Below are 21,131 nucleotides of genomic sequence, written 5' to 3'. Positions count from 1 at the left end.
TGCGCCAAACACATTGCATACTGTCGTGTCAAAACCAGTTACTATCACGTTACAATCCGGAGTGTCAGTAGCAGCAAACTACAAACCCAGCTGACCGGTCACGTGGCCCGGTTGTTCCGTAAACATGGCTGCCTGCATATTGAGTCCGTAGGACAATTATTAGTGTGAAATGGGTATTTTAGTTGGGTTGTCCTGCTGGGCTTTTATAATCATGTGCCTTAATAATGTAGATTGTACGCATTCAGAAATAATCGCGGAAGACCTTATTGCAGTGTCAGAAACAGATACGCGTGCATCGTCTGATTCGGAGAGTTCAAGCTGTGGCTGTCACTCCTTAAAAAGAGATACAGTTGTTAATATTGACAGAAAAGTTTCTTTGTTGTCTGAACAAGCGGCTGTAAAATACTCGAAAAGAGCTAACGATGGAATGGAAGTAAATCAAGAGCATAGCCAAGATCTAGACATTCCCAACAAGGTATGAATATAGCCAGTTAGCTAGCGAACGTTAAGTAGCTTGCCAATCGACAAAACCGAATGTTAACAGCTTACGTTTTTTATTTTTATTTTATTTTATTGTAGCTGGATTGAGCTGTAGCTGTTTTAGCGAAACCGTGTAAATTATGCCTGAGTACAATACGGCAAAAACGATTAACGGAAAATGTAATGGCTACATTGAAACAGCCTATTCACCATGCAGTCGGCAGCAATACACCGTGGACTGGTCACCAGTCCGTCACAGGGCCCACACATTCATACCTATGGGCAATTTAGAGTCTCCAATGAGCTTTTTAACTATATCTTTGGACTTTGGGAGGAAGCTGGAGTACCCGCAGACACGGGGACCATGCAAACTCATCACAGAGAGGCCCTCAGTAGGGATTCATATTTGGTACCTTCTTGTTGTTGGGCAACAGTGCTATTCACTGTCCATAATCTGTGAAGAATTGGTTATTGTGTTAATTCATGTATTAATTTAATGGTGTAGAAGACTTTTTCATTTAATGAAACTGTCTAAATTAAGAACACTTTATGGTTTAACCGAATATTTGCCTTAAAAAATAAAAATAGTCTGGCAATATTTGATTTTTCCCCAAGCTAGAGAATTGTACACAAACAGAATATCCTGCCACCTTTTGGGGCTCTCCTGTTTGTAGATGGTGTTGATCCCAGCAGGAGAATTCTTGATGGGCACAAACAACCCTGAGATCCCACAAGATGGAGAAGGACCACAGCGCAGGGTTCACCTTGATCAGTTCTACATTGATATTCATGAGGTCAGCAACCAGGAGTTCCAGAAGTTTGTCAATGCCACCAACTATGTTACAGAGGTACAGTGTCTGGCTTGCAAAACAGTTTCCTGAAAATAATGTTTTTGGTTTAAAATGAATCACTTTTTATCACCAATTGTTTTTATTCCTCAGGCAGAAAAGTTTGGAGACTCCTTTGTGTTTGAAGGTTTACTGAGTGAAGCAGTAAAAAGCCAAATTTCCCAAGCGGTGAGTTTCTTCATTTTCTCAAATATTAGTGCAATATACTGTGGTGGAACCAGAATTGGCTTCAGCTCTTGTATAAGTTTACTATATAAATCAACAGTAAAGTACGCACGTATCTGGACTGTGACATAACTGTCCAAATACTGTTGCTGTTGACTAAGAGACAGCAACAGGCTCTAAATTCCACATCTAGAATCAACTCTAAACCTTTTGTTAGCTTTCCGGTGCATGAACCAGTGATTCAATGATTTACAGCTGGCTGAGAAACAGCTGAGCAGTCAATTGTCCACTTACTTCTGGTCCACCAAAATGGGGGAACTTGGTATAAGAATTGTTGAAATTTCTACACCAGTCACCCGATATGGATGAATATTCACTCAAATTAAAGTGGCAATTTATCCTCATAGTCATTGTTTCATTTCAATTCCAATGTGCCAGAGTTATGTTTATGATGATAAATTCCCCCAAGGCATCTTTTGTTTATTGGGTGTCTATACTCTTGTTTCCCTCACCTTTAGTGCAGTATTTCAGAGAAATAATTATTATAATAATAATAGAAGAAGGCCGTAGTTAAGCATTAGGCCTATTAGCCTTCCGATAGAGGATCAGAAGTAAAGTTTAGTCCCATGGCCATTATAATACGAACATATTTATATTGTCTACAGATTACTCTGCTAATCTACAAGTGGCTCATTTGAGACAAGAAACACATGGAGTGTCTACTAAAGCCAGATACTCCCTGATTAATTAGATAATCTGATTGTGCCCCTAATTAATGTAAAATGTGGTAATTTCATTGAGTTGATAAATGTGTATTTATAAATCAGCTTTAGTGTAATACTTCTCATTATTATCAGATGACCAACTGCTGTTTTTATCCTAATGGGAATGCAGTGTTCTGCATCATAGGCCCTGAGGATCATTGGTACATTAGTTATAATGGTTGTCTCATGGTTCTGATCACTGTTGTGATGTTCCTTTGCTGATGATGTGCAATTATAGGATACCCAATATGTAGATGTGTTTCAGAGCTGTATATACAGATTTTATTTTATTTTTTTCACAGTTTATAGGGTAATCATACAGAATTTCAAACAGGGATCTTCTGCGGTATCTCGTATTTCCTTGTCATTTTAAAATATAAATAGCTTTAGTTGTGAGCATCAGTTGCATTTCTGTTTAAACACAAGAGTCTCCCAGCTCTGGCTCAGAGGTTCCTCAGGGATGACTGTACCTAGGAAGAGACAGGGAAGGCGTCTATGGAGATGAAAAAACGACTTCTGAAAGTAATCATCTTGTTAGGTTGGCAACCAGGGAACTTAGCCAGATATATCCTCTGAACTTGGTAATAATTCTACTATAAAACTGACTTGTCCAAGTTATAGATTACAGATTTGCCAAGTGCCTCCTGAATTGTAATGTCAGTGCTTCAAATTTATGCAAGTCTTCTCAGTAACAAGGGAGAAGTGATGCTGCATTTCTCCATTTCTAATCATCACTATTTTTCATTATGCTACTTTATTTTTTAGGCTGCCCAGTTCTGACGCACTGTTATACACATTTTCCTGATTTCCGTTGATGTGGTATGAAAATCGCCATTCTAAAGAGTTGTACATTTTTGATGTTGATGAGCTAGTTTTACAGCAGTTGCCATATGTCACACTTTTGTAGAAGCAGTTGTGACATCTCCCGAAAGCTGAATATTTGAAATATATCCCGAAAACTTTTTTCTAAGCACAGTTTTATCAAGAAGTGCCAAGGCCATCAGTGTTCTGCCCCCTTGCTCACACAGGTCCTTTATTATATATATATTATATATTATAATCCTCCCACTGGTGATCACTCTAATGTACCCTCAGTTAGGGCTGCTCGATTATGGCAAAAATCATAATCACGATTATTTTGGTCAATATTGAGATCATGATTATTTATTTGACTTTGGAAACATCATGCATTTATTGAACTTTAAAAAAAAACTTGTCTTTTTAACAGTAGATTTCCTTGAATTTTAAATATAATTCAACTGAAAAACAAATTTTTAAAAAAGTTAAAAAAAAGAGAAATAAATAAAATAAATAATACATAAATAAATATACATTTAAATAAATAATATAAACATAATAAATAAAAATAAATTATATCAAAATAAATAAGATCAACTATGTTGTAGTGCACTTCCACAACCTACTGAAAACTACTAAACATATATTCAATATATAAAAATAATAAATAAAAATAAATTGGATAATCTCGATTATGTTGTTTTCATAATTGTTGGAAGCCAAAGTCCAGCCCTACCCACAATATACGGATAGTATCAGAGAGGACACAACTGCAGACACACTGAGACACACTGGTGCGGGAGTGGCAAGTTTTAGGGTAGGACATATGTGGCTGCCTTTGTCTCTAGAGAGCAACATGGTGGGCGTATAACCAGCTTTCGATTCTTCAAGGTCCTATAATTTATTTTGCAGGTCATTCTGCATGTCACTGAGGAAATGAATAAAGCTTTTTGTGTGAATAACTTACCAATATTCAAATTAGAAAAGTGTGGAGAATAACCATTACATTTCAAGCAAAATATCGAGAGGGTGAGGGAGAACAAAGTCATTTTCAAGGGCAGTTTTTCAGTGAAAATCTGATATTTTAGGCAGTATCTCTGCCTGGAATGATGAGTCGAGACAAGGATTTTTTTTTCATTCTCAAATAGAGTGTTAATGGACTGCCAGTTCAGTCTCTCCTTTCATGCAATTCAAGTGTTCCGGGTATTAGACCATTAGCAGCTATCTGAGAGTATTCATTCGTCCAAATTGAATCCAAAATGCACGGCCTCCATCAGAATAAAGCTCTAGATTTTCTTGTGTATGTGCAGTCCTGAAACATATCACTTACCGTTTTATTAGAAAAGATACTCTCTCACCCGGTATTTCCAGTTATATATTTTCACATTTTACACCATGCAGTAGCAGTGTGTTATAAATAGTACTTACGCCTAACACCACCATCAGGCTCCATAGAAAGGAAGAGAAAATGAAACACCCCCATATAGTAATAAATGGTTTTTAACTGCATAGCAACCACAGTTAAAGATAGGCCGCCCAGTATCCCCCAGTGAATCCAATTCCTGCAGCTTCACTGATACTGGTTACACAATTCTGGCTCTGGATCAAACTTTCCATCAGCCCAACTTAGCTTTTAGTGGCTCTGTGTAAAGCTGTCAGCGCTTTTATCTCAAAAATATTCCTTAGAAACCTCTTGTAAACATGCTCAAAGGACCTGGTCTGCAGTGCCGCTGGGATGAATTCTGGGACGGGTGGGTGAAAAATAGGGTCGGCGGTGGCAGAGCTTGAGTAGAATGCAAAGTTTTGATCTTTCCCACTGCTTTTTCACGGTCAGTTGGAGGAGTCACAGAGGCCCGTATTTTCATGTTAAATAATGATACAAAAAGAAGAAGCAGTTAATGCAACATAAAAGGAAGGATATTTTATTAATGTAAAGTTAATTTAAGATTTATGTTTTCCATGTTTTTTTGTACTCAAAATGAAGCTTTAGCTTGCTGCCATTTTCTTTTTTCAAGCCTTTGCTTCTTACAGGCAGATGTTAAGTTTAAATGATCTGGTATTCATGCTTTCATAATTTAGGATTTCAGTTTGGCTTTGTCTGTCAGTCAATATATTTTATGAATCAGTCTGTCAACGTGGTATATATAATGTTGCTCCCTCCCTTTAAAGTAGGAGAACTAAAACTGACATACTGTTGAGATGCTTTGATGCAAGATTGATTTCCTTTTCATATTTTGTTTCCTTATCAGTGGTTGGCTCTGGTCCCTCATGTGATATTTGTGGCGAATCAGACGTGAGTGTCCAAGCGAAAGTACCCCGAGCCACATGAGGCACTGTGTTACAGTTCACTGTGTGCCTGATAAAAGGCAAACCGATCTCCAGTGTGGGTCTTCTTCTGCACTTCTGCCAGATCTCTCCTCTCACATTGTGCCTCTGGAATGTATGCACAGTGGATTTTAGGAAAATGAGGCTCCAGGGCATCCATTTTCCCCAGTGTATATCAGCACTTTGCATAAAGGGTACTTTTGCTCTGCCTTGCTGTTTTAGTTTGCTTTTTATGGTTCTGCTTTTTATGGTTCTGATACTGATAACCTAAGAATATTCACCAATATTGCTAGGTTACATGTTAAAGCATTTATAAATGTAGAAATATGAAAATGTAGAAAATAAAGTATAAAAATGTATGTAACATGAGATGTGTTGATCTGCTTCATATTTAGCAGGCAAGTTTTATAAATATTTTGTATAATTTAAAGTAAACCTAAAAATTCATGAAATAGTCAGACTCACAGGCATTTCAGTGCTATGGGGAACACCTCATCTGATAAAAGAGAAACAAAACACAGCAAAAGCTCATAAGTTTGGGTTTTTGGCAAATGTTGCCATGTGCATGTTTGAGAACACCAGTTCAGACACCAGCCATGTTTTTTAAAAATAATTTGTTTTCTTCGCTCATTGTTGGGCACGGTTCCTGTGCTAGTCAGCCAGAGCAGAGCAGAATGGCCGAGCTGCCTCGTTCCCTGCATGCTGAACAGAAACAGAGCAGACTGCCTGTGCAGATAACGGCAGAAAGGGCCAGCCTGTGGAGGGACAGAGGGTTTAACAGCTCTCTAATGTAGACAAGACTGTGTAAACAGTGCGGGGTCAGGAATGCAAGGCTGTCCTTGTTCAGAGTGGAGACTGAGGGGGGGAGGGGCCGGGTTCGGGTGGGGGAGGTCCCTCGTTTTGCCGTCATCAGAAGGTTTCTGTTCCTCAGCCTGGCTCCAGGGCACTGCTACTAGAACCTGAGAAAGGCAGCTCCTGGTTTGTGCATCCGTGCGTGCGCTTGTTCGTGCGTATGTCTGTGTGTGTGTGTGCGTGTGCGTGTGCATTTGTGTGTGTGTGTGTGCGCATTTGTGTGTGTGTGTGCGTGCGTGCGTGAGTGCGTGCGCGCGTGTGTGTGTGTGCGTGTGCGTGCTTGTGTGTCTGTGTGCGTGTATGCGCACATTGGGGTATATGCTTGTGAACAGAAGCTCACACGTGTGTTTTATGAGCCGTGGCGGAAATGAAACGCCAGTGTGTTTGAGCACTTCTGTTAAGTGCTTGAATTCCCCCTCCCCTCCTCCATGTCATTTGATCCAGAGCCGTGATATCAGTGATTTGTCTCATGAAATGACTAACACTGAAAGTGTAGGGGAAGTGTGTAGGGTAAGAGTGGGTGGCTCAGTCCATATGGTGTGCAACTCTTAACCTATATGTGAATCCCCTGTCTGGCAGAGGTTTGATTCCCCACTATGGTACTATAATCTTTGGGCGGCAGTGTAGTATAATGAGTAAGGAACTGGTCTTGTAACCTAAGTGTCCTTGGTACAACACTGCCGTTGTACCCTTGAGCAAGGTACTTACAGTGTATATCCAACCGTAAAAATGGGTGCAGTTTAAACGCTATGTAAAAACTTGTGTCAGTCGCTTTGGATAAGAGCATCTGCTAAATGCCTGTAATGTCTATAGCAGAAGAGTGCCTGAAGAAGCTCTTCCTGTTCAGAGCTGTACTTTAATATTCTTTGTTCATTGTTTCTTGCTGTTGTAAAATGGACGTGGAACTGATTTTAAATCTGTTTATTTAATTTCTGTTTGATTTAGGATAATAAGATCCATTGAAATGTGAGCCAGTTCTTCTGTTATCAGTAACTGTTCTGCATATGTCAGTGAGCTGAGTGTGCATTAATTTTTTTCTGAGTGCATTTCCTGCTGTGTGCATGTTATTTGCATCTCTGCAGGCACTTAACATTTACCCCCCCTCCTGGTTGACAGGTGGCTGCTGCCCCCTGGTGGTTGCCAGTAAAAGGGGCAAACTGGAGGCATCCAGAAGGCCCAGACTCCACCATCACAGATAGGTAGGCCTTTCTGCTATAGGACCTTAACAGCCTGCCCTCAAGACTACCTCACGCCCATACTGACCCAGAGTGTGAGGGACAGAAGTAAAAGAGCCATCTCGGTGTACTTCAGGCTGTCTCAGTCCCCTGGCCCCTTCCCTCCTGTCACACTTCCTGTGCACTCTGGCCGACTTGTTTGCTTTTTTCCCCGAGGCCTCAGCTGTTCCCAGGAAGTTGCGGACAATATTATCAGTGTGATATCAGCTACTTGGTTTGCACATATTTGCATGGTCTTTCTGAAACACTGGCAGCAGGTGATAAATATAGATGCTCATTTGACTAAAAAGCTCACAGTAACATGGGGTCTTCCTAGCAACAAGGATTTCCTACTCCAATGAGGATTTTTAATTTTATTTTTTTAAACGGAAACAATGTGAACTTAAACTGCACTTTTAGTGAGGCAGCAAAGTAAAGGACAAGTTTTTAGTGCTGATACTTTTTTCTGTAGAGCACTACAGGTACACAGAAGAGCAATAACAGATCAGTGAGGGATCAGAGGACCTGCCTCTTTTATTCTCCTACTGATTCTCCTCTCCCCTCCCCTGCAGGCTGGACCACCCTGTGCTCCACGTCTCCTGGAGCGACGCCACCGCCTACTGCACCTGGGCTGGGAAGAGACTGCCAACGGAGGCAGAGTGGGAGTATGCCTGCAGAGGAGGCCTGAGCGACAGGTGTGTGTGTGTGTGTGTGCGTGCGTGTGCGTGTGCGTGTGTGTGCGTGCGTGTGCGTGTGTGTACGTGTAAGTGTGTGTGCGTGCATGCATGTGTATAGTATGTGTAAAGCACGTGCGTGTGTGTGTGTGTGTGTGTGTGAGTATGTGGGTGTGTTGGAGGGGTGAACAGAAGTTCAGTGAGATCAGAGAATTGTAACAGGAGCGAGGGGCTTAGACGGGCTACCCAGTACACCTGTGTATTGCTTGTGTATGGGGGTACTCCCCGTGTAGGTGAATTGTGTTGCCTTTCAGTTGTGCAACGTGATGTACTGCCTGCCCTGTCCATTGCGTCCCTAATGTCAGGCCATCTATTCACCAGCTGCTTCATGGCAGGCCAGGCAGTTTGTTATTGGTGGTTCCATCGCCCTGGTGACATTATTCCGAGAATAAATGGGCTTATTGGCGGTCGCGCTGCCGGGCGTTCAGAGCAGATCAAAGGGAAGATGCTCCTGTGCCACCAAGCAGCCCTGACCGGAGAGATAATCAGCAGGAACAGGCTGCAGCGGGGTGCAGCTGTGAGCTTGGCTTGGGCCCACGCCGCAGATAAGCCACAGATCCGCTTCCTGGTGCCTCTGCCAGAAATACCAAAATAGGGCCGTGAGACCAGGCAGAATGCCCCCTTTGATAAGTCCTGATGTGTGTGTGTGTGTGTGTGTCTGTGTCTGTGTCTGTGTTAGATGCAGGGGAGGGAAGTGCATTGGGATTTTTAGAGATACAAGGAAGACATTTGTTTTCCCACATGTGTCGTAATCTTTCAATCCCCCAGTTATGGAGAAAAACCCTTTTCCTGCTGGATCCAAATCCAGATGTTACCTTAATGTTATCTTAAATACATTTATCATATATGTGTTTACAAGTGAAGGTATAAGTGAAATCTTTGTTTACATCATAGCAGCTGAATTTTGCATTCAGAAAATTATATATAACAATGAAATTCATACTGAAATGGTCAATGGAGGCTTAATTATCTCATAATAATAGTCTTCTGAGAAAAATATTATAATTTTAGCAAAGTAGCCCTGTTTGTTCCTGTGCTACAGGTGGCCCTGTATAACTATGCGAGACCTCTCGAAATATTTTTAGTCTTCCTTTCTAAGCCTTCCTTCTTCCTCTTCCTCTTTTTCAGGCTGTTCCCCTGGGGTAATAAACTGCACCCCAAAGGTCAGCACTATGCTAATCTCTGGCAAGGAGAGTTCCCCGTTCAGAACACAGGAGAGGACGGCTACACCAGAACCTCACCGGTGAGAGAAGCGCTGGGAAAGAGAGAGGAACACAGGTGGTAGTGTTGTAAATGGAGCATGGAACAGAGAGAGAGGGAGAGTAGGGGAGAGGTAGATGGAGTAGGGGAGAGAGACTGACCAGAGAGGGACTTGTGGAGAAGTAGACTGGGATAAAGGGAGGAGAGAAAGAGAAAGTAAGGAGCAAAACGTAGATCTCCATGTATCTACATCCTGTTTTGGTTGTCAGGCGATCACAGCAAGGAGGCACCCTCATAAGTTCTGCATTGTGCTTTATGTGAAACTACGCAGAGCTTCACAGAACAGATCTCCTGTCTGCAGGTGTGAGAGTGTTTCAGTGAGTGTCCTCTAAAGAAAAGCTTACAGGCAGCAGGCTGAGAAAGTAAACATGGAGCCCAGTGATCAGGCTAACACCACGGGAAGTAAAAACACATCAGCCCGCAGTTCGTTGTAAAGAGGCAGGAAATCAGTCTTTGTGATTTAAACCGCCGCAGAAACAGAGCAGGAAATAAATGCCGTCACAGATTAAACGGAAAGCGTGTGTCTGGATTGTTGTGTGGAAGGCATTTTTCACCATAGCAGTGCTTTCCCTGTTGTTAGTGCTTATGTTTAGTGCCAGTTTTATTATTAACACTGAGGGCCAGTCACCAAAGGACTGGGAGTACTTTGTGAGCGGTAAAGGTCTGCAAAAACATGCATGTCATTAAAAGCCAGTCACACTGGGAGTGATTCCTAATAAGAACAGCTTCTTACGGAAGCTTCCACTGGGTTCTGCTGGAGTAAAACACTCAGGAGCTTTTTTTAATGTAGTATTCCACTAAATATAAATACTGGTGTCACCTGCGGGACGTGAAGAAGCTCAGTTAATCTTACATTTTGCTTCTGTGTATTTTCCTTCTCCTATCAATAAACTTCTACTCATGTCACAATATTACTGAAAGTGCAGATATATTTGACGTGAATAGACAGAGTAACACATTTTTATGATGTGTTTGTATGATGCTTTTCCTGAAATTCATGGTTCAGGCTTTTTAGAATATAGTTTCAGGGAGATCATGGTGGTGTTGAGGGGTTTTTTAATGCAGTTCAAAGAGACCACAGTGTTGTTCAGGGTTTTTAAGCAGAGCTGCAGAGAGAAAGAACAAATGTTCCGGGGTTTGTAAGTACAGCTACAGAGAGACCAAGTATATTTTTAGTTTATTTATAATATTCTGTATATTTGTATATTCATTGAGTACTCTAACTAACTAATTTCAACTTTAAATGATTTGGTTAAACGAAAAATGTAATTATTTGAATATGGTTCTAGAAAATTCATTTAGATAGATGTGCCAAGAACATACTAAGTAACCGATCTGTACTTAGCTGTTTCATAACACAAGATTAGCTTACTGTGGGTTTGTATCATATTGAATGTCTGTGGGTGCTTTTTAAGCAAACCAGGACATTAACAGTCTGTGCTTTTCATTGGCAGCACATGAGACAGATGTACACGAAAGTTGTGTGTAACCGCTGTTGCATATTTAATGTATTCGTTTAATCATTTAAATAAGCTGGAGTTGCTTCAGTGTGGTTTTAAGCTGTAGTTCAAATGGTGTTTATCTGCCATAGGCATAACTGTTCAAAGAGCCCTGATGCCAATGATCTGTGCTGTTTTGTGGACACGCTGCAGCATGGCAAATATGGCCCTAACACTCCCTGAACCAAGCATGAAAACATGTGCTAAGCTAACTCTAAGTGCACCAAAAGCATGGAAAATGTGCTACATGTTCTGACAGAGCACAGGACGCATGATATACAGTAAATGTAAATAATATTTTGCATGTGTTACAAAATTGATAATTGCACAACACTTTCACATATAATCACATTATTCTATATATTGTGCAATAAACCCACAAGTTAATTTGTGAAATTGGTGACAAATGAGATCATTAAACATATCCACAGCATATAACCTTAGCTTAGATAAGTCATATTTCGATTTTCGTAATGTTTTGGTTAAGCCACATCTAATTTTTACAGGACAACAATGTACTGTTCGAATACCCTCAGATACACCAATAGCGGAAGTATCTGAGTGGTAAAGGAGCATGTGCAGTCTTACCCGGTGCTACTGGAACGGGATTCATTTAGTGATATCTCGGATAACTGACCCAAAAATAATCTTTAAATTTTATGCTGTGCAAACAGTTGAACATAGAAGGAGACTGCAAATGAGAGACTGTAGCCTCTTTCTGCCAGTAGTGTGCCTCTGTCTATCTGATCGCTATCTATCTTGGTAGATGCAGATGTGCCTCTGGCTTTTGTAGCCTACGAGGATACAGTTGTGTACCTTGCGACGGCACTACATGCGAGTGACTATGTGGTGCAGATATCCTGAGCTCTGTGTGTATGTTAGCACCTTAAACCTGCTGGGTGTGCCGTGGTAGGAGTTAAAGAGGAACGTCAGGTTAAAGTGAATGCAATTTATGATACAGTCTGTTCGATAATAGCAATAAACAATGTGCAGTGCAAATGGTGACTGATTAAATGGCTATACGCGATTGTTGCGCAGGATGTCCTGTTGACGAGTCTCCTCAAACCATTCCGTTTTTCCCCTTAGGATAAAAGAAAACCCCCAAAACATCAAAGAAAGACACAATCACAACAAAACAATAACATCAATGATCCTGTGTGCATTGTCTCTGTAAGCCTATCAAACCACGTTAACCTTTGTAGCACCACTGGCTGCTGAGTCATAGGTAATTTGCTTCACCTACTGGTAACTTTTGAATGGTGTTCCAAAATCTTTATTCAGCACCCACTGTACCGGATAATCAATGGCACCAACTTGTTCCCCATGACATCGGCTTTCCAACAACGCAAAACCAATGGTTTACATAATACTGATCCAATAGAATGTTTTGCAACTGTGCAGTATTGGGGCCATAGCACTCTTTATTAAACCCTGACTCCCTGTCCACACCATATACACAATCTGTGTTCCTTTGGGGGTCTAAAATGGGGCACAATTCTGTAAACCGCCCTGCAGTACCATGGTCAGTTTCCAAAAGATGAATGAATCTGTATTTAGTTGTTTTATAGGGGCCTGTGAGAAGAATAGCCACACTCACTCACCTGCATAGCAAGGATGGGCAGTATATATTGTGACGATAATTATTGAATGCAATAATGGTCGTCCCCACTGTTATCTATTGGATGACAATTAGACAACCAATCAGCAGCAAGGCCTTGCAGCTCCATGTGATTGACAAAAACACATCACATGATCGCATGGAAGCTGTACGACCTTGGTGCTGATTGGCTGTCTTATCAACATCCATTTAACTTTCGTACTCAAAACAGTTGTATGCAGTGAACTCTTTTATTCCACACGCTGTACATGTATTCTAGATAGTAGCAGAAGAGGTTCTAAATGATATTATTCATATTAGTAAAACTAATTTGTAACTGGTGGCGGTCAACAGCAGTACACTCTTTCCATACATTTTTCATAAAACTAATTTGTGAGCTGTTGTATTGATCTCCTCATAGTGGTTTGTCAAAGCAAGGCACACATTTTCCAGTAGGGCTTTGTTTGTTGTGATTCCTGAGTTGGCAAACCCAGGCCAGTTTAAATATATAATTAGGCGCTGTCTTCACTGAAATTAATTGAGAGCAGCTCTTAGCGCTCTTTATGGTATGGAATACTGGAGACAGCCCTATTGACAATCCTGTATATTCAGTGTATATTAAGTACTATAACTAAGCCTATAACTTAAGTGTGGAAGTAACTTGAATTTCACTGGATTTTCATCTTTCTTGTCTTCTTCAGGTGATGTCATTTCCTGCCAATGGGTACGGGCTGTACAACATGGTGGGCAATGCCTGGGAGTGGACCTCTGACTGGTGGAGCATTCATCACACCACAGATGAGCTTCACAATCCAGTAAGCATCATGTGCTTCTTGCTCTTATCAGTTAAATACATTTTCCATAATACATTCCGGGTCAGAAAATAATCTTATCTTTGTCCTTAATTGCAGCTGGAAAACACTACTGGTCTGGAAAAGGGGTATACTTGTTTAACTAAGCAAAAGCTTTGTCTGAGAAAAGATCCAAATAGAGTGCTAGCCGGTTTTGGAGAGGAGCTGAACTTGTCAAACCTGTATGAAAACATAGAACTGAGACACATGTATCAAGTTAAAAGCACTATTTATCAAGTATGTACACTACAGTGTGTATATACTCCACTGTGCTTCTGATTGCAGCAAGAAATGCACTGAGATGGGCTATTACTAATAGCCTATGGTCTGGTTAGGAATTTTACTGTAAAAGATTTATCACAGTTGAGAATTCCCAAACAAATAAGGCAAGAATGTTTCCCACAGGTATTTCCTTAAGTTTGTTATTTTTTTTTTATTTGATAGTGTTTTTTGTGGCAGTGTCTCAGTAAAAAGCTCAATGCAAATATTTGAACAAAATTGAGTTCATGACATTTTACGATTTGACTGCTTTTCTTTTTATTTATTTAACCCGGAAAAACCCCTCTGAAATTAGCATCTCAGTAGGGTTTTCTTATTCAAGGGGGAATTGACCTAAAACTATTTTGATCAAAACGTCTTCCAGTAGCCTACATTGTCTCCTCTGTGTCATAACATAACATGATCGATAACTAATTACTACTTTCAGGTCATACACAACACCTTTCTTAGCATTTTAAACATAATGTATGTGAGAGAGATCATGTCAGATATAAAGCAGCCTTTACAGGCCTCTGTCTGGCTGTAGGCCAGTCTCAGAGCCTGCAAGTGTCTTCAATTCTAGCAAACCGGCGGGAGGAAATCCGCTGCAGCAGACTCCTCCTCAAACGGACGGTAGAGATAACGCCTTATGTGCAGAGTGGCAGTAGCACCACAGTTAGGTACAGCATAGTGCCCCCACTGAAGTACACTTCACCCTTCGCACAAGTTTTGCACAACCGGTTCCACGTAGCAGCTAAAGACCTCGCCCACTATGCAGTGACGTTATCACAAGAGCAAAGCTGGGCAACCAACTGGCAAAAGGACACAAGCATTAAAGAATAAAAAAGACAAGTGTTTCATCATGGGCCATTTGATGGTTCTTAACAATGTGCAGAAATTACATGTTTAGACAGAAACCTTTCAGTTGAAGAGACACTGGCTACATATTTTAGTCCAGCCACGCTGAAGTTACTGAAGATCAGTCTTGATTTTGGGCTGCTCTCTGTGACATTCTGTGGCTTCCTTCTAATTGGGTCATTGACCAAACCCACAGGCTGTTGGCACTCGTCCATTTGCTGCTCTCTCCAGTTTTACAATGTCAGGGTGTGAATACTTTGTGTTCTTGGCAACAGTGCATGTATTGGTCATACAAACGATAGAGAAAGAGTCCTTATTCTGAAGTGTAGTATTATTCTGGATTTACTTGTGTTCACCTTGCTGCCCTTCTTAGCCTTGCCCTTGTGTTCAATCCAAGAACAGAAATTGAACCAAACAATTGCTGTATCTAACTGTAGTAACAACAACAAACAACACTAATAATAATAATAGCCAAAAAGAAAATAATAATAAATTAATAAATAAAACGAATACATTTCCTTCTCTCTCACACACACACACACACACGCACATGCGTGCACACACACACAAACACAGTTTTGGTGAGTGGTGAAACCACAGACCTCCTCCAGCGACAGGATGCAGTTTTGAGCAATGTTTTCTCTTTAACATTAAGTCACAAGCTATTATAGTTTCTTTAAAGTTCTTTTACATTATGACCATAAACATAATAGCAATAGATATTTCATTGAACATTTTATTGAATAAAAAAACTGGTATGAATGTTTTCTTTTGAGCAAAAACAAGGACAGTCTTAGTCTCCCAGCTATGTTATTGTGCTTACCTGGAGCTCCAAGTCTTGTTCACTCTCTTTGCAGCAAAGTCCAGTTTGATTGACACTATTCCTCACAGTTACAGTTATTCAGTACCTTGTGACATCCGATTATGCGGATCTAAGGGCATAACATAAAATTGTATACGAGTAGGGGTATCCTTGTCAAATCATCATGCCATTCCAGTTCAACCCAGGGCTACCAGTTCATTTCTGAGAATTTAAATGGTGCTGTCCTTAAGTGATACTATCATCTTCTGGGTGAATAAATGTGTTGGTTTATACTGTAACAGTCCCACATTTACCACCAGACTTTAATTTCCGTGTAGCGATATTGATCCTGAGGAGATCACAGGTTTTCTTAGGAGAAATTTCTGTGAGATAGTTATTGATTTATAGCTTTCTAGGGAAGTGTATTGGGGCCTCCTCTGGCTGAGTGATGGTCTCCGAAATCTGTCTCTAAGGCAGAGGAGCTGAAAACAACTGGCTCAGAAGATCGAAAGGCCGGGTTCAATGTGCATGCTCTTTGGCTTCTCTCACAAGATGTTATCTTTGTTGTCTGAGTTAGAAGATAGGCGCTTGTCATTCCTGTAGTGACTAGTGCTTGGCCTTTCAGCACTGTGTGTTAATAGCCACATTGGACTGTCACTGTGATGGTACCTCTTACAACCCTGATCCTGGAGGCCCACAGTGTCTGCTAGTTTTTATTTTCACCTTCAACCCAGAAGCTTGTTCAGACCCAAAGAACAGGTGAGGAGAGTTAATTGTGTAATCAGCTACTTTAACTGATACATTAAGTGCTGATAAGACAAATCCCAGCAGGCCCTACTGAAGAAACAGAAGAACCCCTGCTGTAAATTCTCATTACAAACAAGAACCGAACAGGTGCTGTTTGAGCCTTTGAGATGACATTACCTTCTTCATCACCTCCCCATAGTGGTAAAATGCCATTACTTCAGTTCCCTGCAGATAGAGATGCCAGCTAAGTCTGTCCATGAGTACTGCAGCTGGGCTGGTGAATGTCTGTGAAGATCACCACTGGGTCCCAGGCAGCTTCCTCTACTCACAGTCAGATATCATACGCATTCGTGGAGTGTCACATCTTTCCTGATTTTTATACTGGTTTGCAATTCCTTATAAAGGCACGCGCCTCTTTGCTCATATGACCTTTTCCTTCTCTGTTTTTTCCAGAAAGGGCCGGCAGCAGGCCATGACAGAGTGAAGAAGGGGGGTTCCTACATGTGCCACAAGGTAAAACATGGGCAAACACTGAACTCTGACGGACACATTACACCGGGACACTGAGAAACAAGGACACAAAGCTATTATTTGTGATCCTTTTTCTCCAACCATAACTGCGTATAAGTTCTCAGTAAATGGTTTATAGAAGCCACACATGAGATATGTAACACAGCATATTTGGAATATGGAAAAGGTCATTGCTAAAAATGTATAGATATAATGTCATCTGTATGTTAGAATGTGTCAAAATGTTTATGTAGACCATGGGGGCTACCTGTTTAAATTCTGTAAATGTGAACTGGATGCACAGCACTGAAAACATGTGCCTGTGAGACTTTGTAAGTTACCGAGAGCTGTCATGAGGTGTGTTAGTGTGTGTGAGTGAGTGTGTGTCTGGGCATGTATACGTATGTGTGTATCTGTATGTGCCTGTGAGTCTGTGTGTGCGTGAGACACCACATGAGATGAGTTCTAGTGTATGTATTTGTATGTTTTTGCACTTATGTGTGTGCATGTGTAGACACGTGCATGCCTGTGTGTGTGTGTGTGTTTGTGTGTGTGTGTGTACACGGTTGCATACACGTGCATGCGTGTGTGTGTTTGTGTGTGTGTGTTCTGGGATTGTGGCTCAGGAGAGAGAGGGGTAACAGCGCTGCCTGGTCTCTGTGTTCTGTCTCGCTCGGTGAATGCCTGCTATCCATCACGCATATTTACTGAACCTCACAGTGTTCCACATGAGACACAGGCCTCTCTGGCCCCAATCAATCTCCCACTCTGCTCCTTTCCCTCTGTGATGGGAGGGAAATGCACTGCTCATCCCGCTAAGCGTGTAGCGGGCGGACTTCGCATCTTTAAAAGCCAGAGAGGTACAGAGATGCGCAAAACGAATCATTCTGTGGTTTAGATAAAGTAGTAGCACAGGTTTTCAAACGCTGTGTTAATTTGCATTCAGATACGGTACCCAGCTACAGACAGGACAACAGGCCTCCTCTGCGTTTCTATGAATTTATTTATTAACCGATTTATTTTACAGGGACAGTGTATGGATTTCTACATGGGTGTTATACATACATCCAGTATATTGTATTAGAGTTGGCCTAGGGGCTCGTTTTTATCTTTACTATGTGGACAAGTCTGATTCATACTAAACAAATATTTAAAATTAAAACCGAGACCACATTAACAACAGTACACATGCACGTATTGAAGTAGCACAGGTTATGCAAATAAATTCTGCATCTGTCTATTGACTCCATTCAAACTCTGGTCAAATTCTCTAGTTTTTCTCTTCTGTGTACAGGAAGTCTGCCCTAATTTCCTCTTCTGGTCCGTATTTCCGTCACTGCAATAAATGAGGACCATGACTATTGCAGATACCTCATTTTCCCTATATAGCTGCCTCTGATACTGTCATTTGCATGCGTGGCTTCAGCAGAACAAAGGAGGGAGGCGGTTGCTAGTTTAGAAACAGTGCGCGTGTAGGAGGCTGCGAGTTGGAAGTGATCTAGCTGTAGATCAGAGGTGCTCTGCAGGGAGAAGAGGCAGCTGAGGGCTGCTCTGTGGGGGCTGTAGCCTGCAGGCTGCATGCCCAGTGTCCAGGTTCCTGTAAGGATGTTCGAGTGGCTTCCCTGAGAACGGTTTAATATCCCTGCCGCAGCATCTGCCGAAACGCAGGCTTCCCTGGCCCCATCCCAGAAGCGTCGCTCTGGAATATTCCCTCAGATATTATCATAATGTAATGCACAGCAGGGTAGCATTTGAAAGGCGGTATTTTCTAAAGGGACTGCGGCATTGTTGCTGTCTGAAAACTTTGCTGCAATATGGGAATAATACGTAATAATAATACAGTTTTTCCAACACTTGTTTAGAGTTCATATACAAGACGTTTGGAGAGAGTATGGTGTTCTGTAGTTTTTATATCCAAGCACACTGAGAGGAGGTAGGAGTAGAGCAGATACACTTGTGTTCTTTTGGCTTTATTGTGTGAAATTTGTCAGCTGAAATGTGAATAAACATGTATAGAAGCAGGTGCATCTGCAATTTAGGAAGTTCCCTTTAAAACAGGTACTGCAGGTGATTCATTTTGGTTGCCATGGAAACCCTCTTGAAGGACACAGTGGGTCGTTCTCTGTAATACTATCCATGCACAGTCTATTTACTATTATAATTTAGTACATGTATCGTAATTGGAGCTAAGAATAGAAGTTAATTTGGCACCTTGTTTAGAATTTAAGCATCAACTGTGCTGAAAGTGTTAAAATTGTTTGCGCTACATGTGCACTACAATCTCCTGAGCCTGACCAGACGTTTGTATGTTTTTGGTTCATTCCTTCACTTTCCCTGATGTTCATAGATCAGCCCTAATACATCAACAACCACCCCACTCCAAAATATCATAGATGTAGCCATGAAACTCCTGAGAATTTAAGCTTGAACCAGGCAGAAGTAAGAGTGCGTGCAGCTTCATTGCACAGTCCAGGACAGTGTTGTCCTCTCACTGCTGGCCCAATAACATCTTTACTGTCATTCTGCTAATGAAGTTCAGTTTTGAATACTGCAGCACAGACTGAAAGGCACACATGGTGGGACAGTCTGCCAAAATGTGACTTTCTTTAAATGCAAAAGTGTTCATGTACAAATTATCTGGCTATGTTTGTATATTTTCAATGCAAATAATGTCTGATGAATAGTCATTCCCTTTTGGCTTTGCCAAATCTCAGAAGGAACGCGCTGTATTGTTACATGAGCAGTTATTTTGGCTTAGGTGCTGCAGAAGCTGTCACAGCCACCTGTGTGCTGAGCATGTGCACCCTGCACTGTGACCTCAGCACAATGGCCATTGTGTGACAAGTGCTTTCAATTCCAGTCAGGGCAGTTTGAAGTACAGACTGTGCTTTGCACACAGGGAAGTAATCTCTCTGTACTATATCTTTCTAATCGGTGGGTTTGCATCTCTGTGGGAGCTCCATCTCCCCTCGCTCCCTCTCTCTCTCTTTTACTGCAGTGTGTAGGCTGTCTTCCTCTCCACCATGCGGTGTCAGTGATGATGATGATGTGCAATATGAGTGACAGTGTGATCAAACGTCACCTCCCCCGCCCTGTCACGTCTTTTTTCCCCCAATTACCTGTCATGACAGGTCGTTCTCTGAACAGTGACTGCCTACAAGCAGCCCCCTCTGTAGATAGCGTGACTGTTGCTAGGTGATTGGCCAACATGAAAGGCTCATCCAGCTCTTGTCCAGAATGGGCAGCATAGCTCCACCCTCATCCAGTGTAATTGCAGTGACTTTATTCATCCTGTGGCCTTGGGGATGTGATATGGGGACAGTTTATTTACCTTTTTTTCAGGCTTAAGAGCTCAAGCTTTTAGCTTAGTGCAAAATGTGCGGTGTAAGTTATACAGTTGCACTTGGATTTGGGCACGTTTCTGGTTAAACAGCCATTTTGAGCAACAAAATTGTTGTGAGTGGCTCGTGAGTATATCCATCAATAAAAGTAAATGAAGATTCATCATATCAGGTGTAGAATGGATTTCAACGGTATTTTAGGAAAGAAATGTGAAATTGGAAAACCAAATGAACTTTTTCCGGTTGATGTGAATCTACTATTTACAGTGAAGCTGAGTCTGACAGTGTTCTCATTCTCCTCTCTGCCCAGTCATACTGCTACAGGTACAGGTGTGCTGCCCGGAGTCAGAACACCCCTGACAGCTCTGCCTCCAACCTGGGCTTTCGCTGCGCTTCCCACAACAAACAGTGACCTTTATGACCTCTGAGCCCAATGGGAGAGGGCTGGAAGAAGAGTCTCCTCCACCTGTCCTTATACCCACCTTCTCCTGGGACTTTGCATGCTTCAGTTCACCATCTCATATAAACATCAGCTGTAGCTTTGCTGTTGACAGGAAACCCTTTCTACGTGAGAGAAATCTCCGCTACACATGATTGACAGCATTCAGTCTCTGCCTCATACTTGGCCAAACTCTCTTCTCTAACCGGTGACATCACTGCTTTCCGCTGAATTGTAACAGTGTGTATATTTGCCAAGCGTTGTATTTTTATATGAGAGTAAAATGATATAATTGTGACATCTTTTCATTTTATTTTATTTTTTTTTGGGGGGGGGGGGTATATAGTGGTAGAGGGCTTATAGAAGTTTCCCAGCTGACGGTGGCTTGGATTTTCTTGATTAAATCCATTGACGGGATTTCTGTAGTGTCCTTCTGCAGGGCATTATTCCCTGGGGTCTTTCACAAGGGTATGAACATAAGGGTTTCACAGAGAGCAAGGATGGAAAACCAGCCTGTTTGGAGCAAGAGGACACAGGAGGCCAGAGAAGAGGGACTATCACAGTAAACAAAACATCCACAGGCTCTTCTCTGCTTGTCTTGCTTTGCCAGATTTGGTCAGAATGTACGATGCTGATAAGACCTGCGTGGACACAGGCAAACCAGCTCCTTTATAGAAATGTGTAGGTGGGTGTACTTTACAATCAGGATTCCTGAGTTGAGCTGATTGGAGGATTAACGCTGAAGGCCGAAGCCCACCAGTGATGCCCTCTCTTTCCGGTTTCAGAGGT

The 21,131-nt window shown here is 41.6% G+C and overlaps 1 protein-coding gene across 2 annotated transcripts; it reads left to right on the top strand.

The window, feature by feature from the left end:
• Positions 1-78: 78 nt before the first annotated feature.
• On the top strand, positions 79-20,640 carry sumf1 (sulfatase modifying factor 1). Of its 2 annotated transcripts, none has more exons than XM_035383187.1 (9): positions 79-475; positions 1,155-1,328; positions 1,422-1,496; positions 7,349-7,431; positions 8,019-8,141; positions 9,309-9,423; positions 13,238-13,351; positions 16,506-16,565; positions 20,214-20,640. In XM_035383187.1, exons 1-9 carry the CDS (start codon positions 170-172, stop codon positions 20,313-20,315), a joined length of 1,152 nt encoding a protein of 383 aa, XP_035239078.1. In that variant the 5' UTR covers positions 79-169; the 3' UTR covers positions 20,316-20,640. The 2 variants fall into 2 exon arrangements, with proteins under 2 accessions (XP_035239078.1, XP_035239079.1); XM_035383188.1 differs by lacking the exon at positions 79-475 and adding an exon at positions 498-872.
• The last annotated feature ends 491 nt before the right edge of the window (positions 20,641-21,131 follow it).

Source organism: Anguilla anguilla, chromosome 11 (assembly GCF_013347855.1).
Source record: "Anguilla anguilla isolate fAngAng1 chromosome 11, fAngAng1.pri, whole genome shotgun sequence".
Taxonomy (NCBI): domain Eukaryota; kingdom Metazoa; phylum Chordata; class Actinopteri; order Anguilliformes; family Anguillidae; genus Anguilla; species Anguilla anguilla.
Note: the sequence above shows the minus strand (reverse complement) of the source record. Positions and strands in the feature narration are given on the sequence as shown.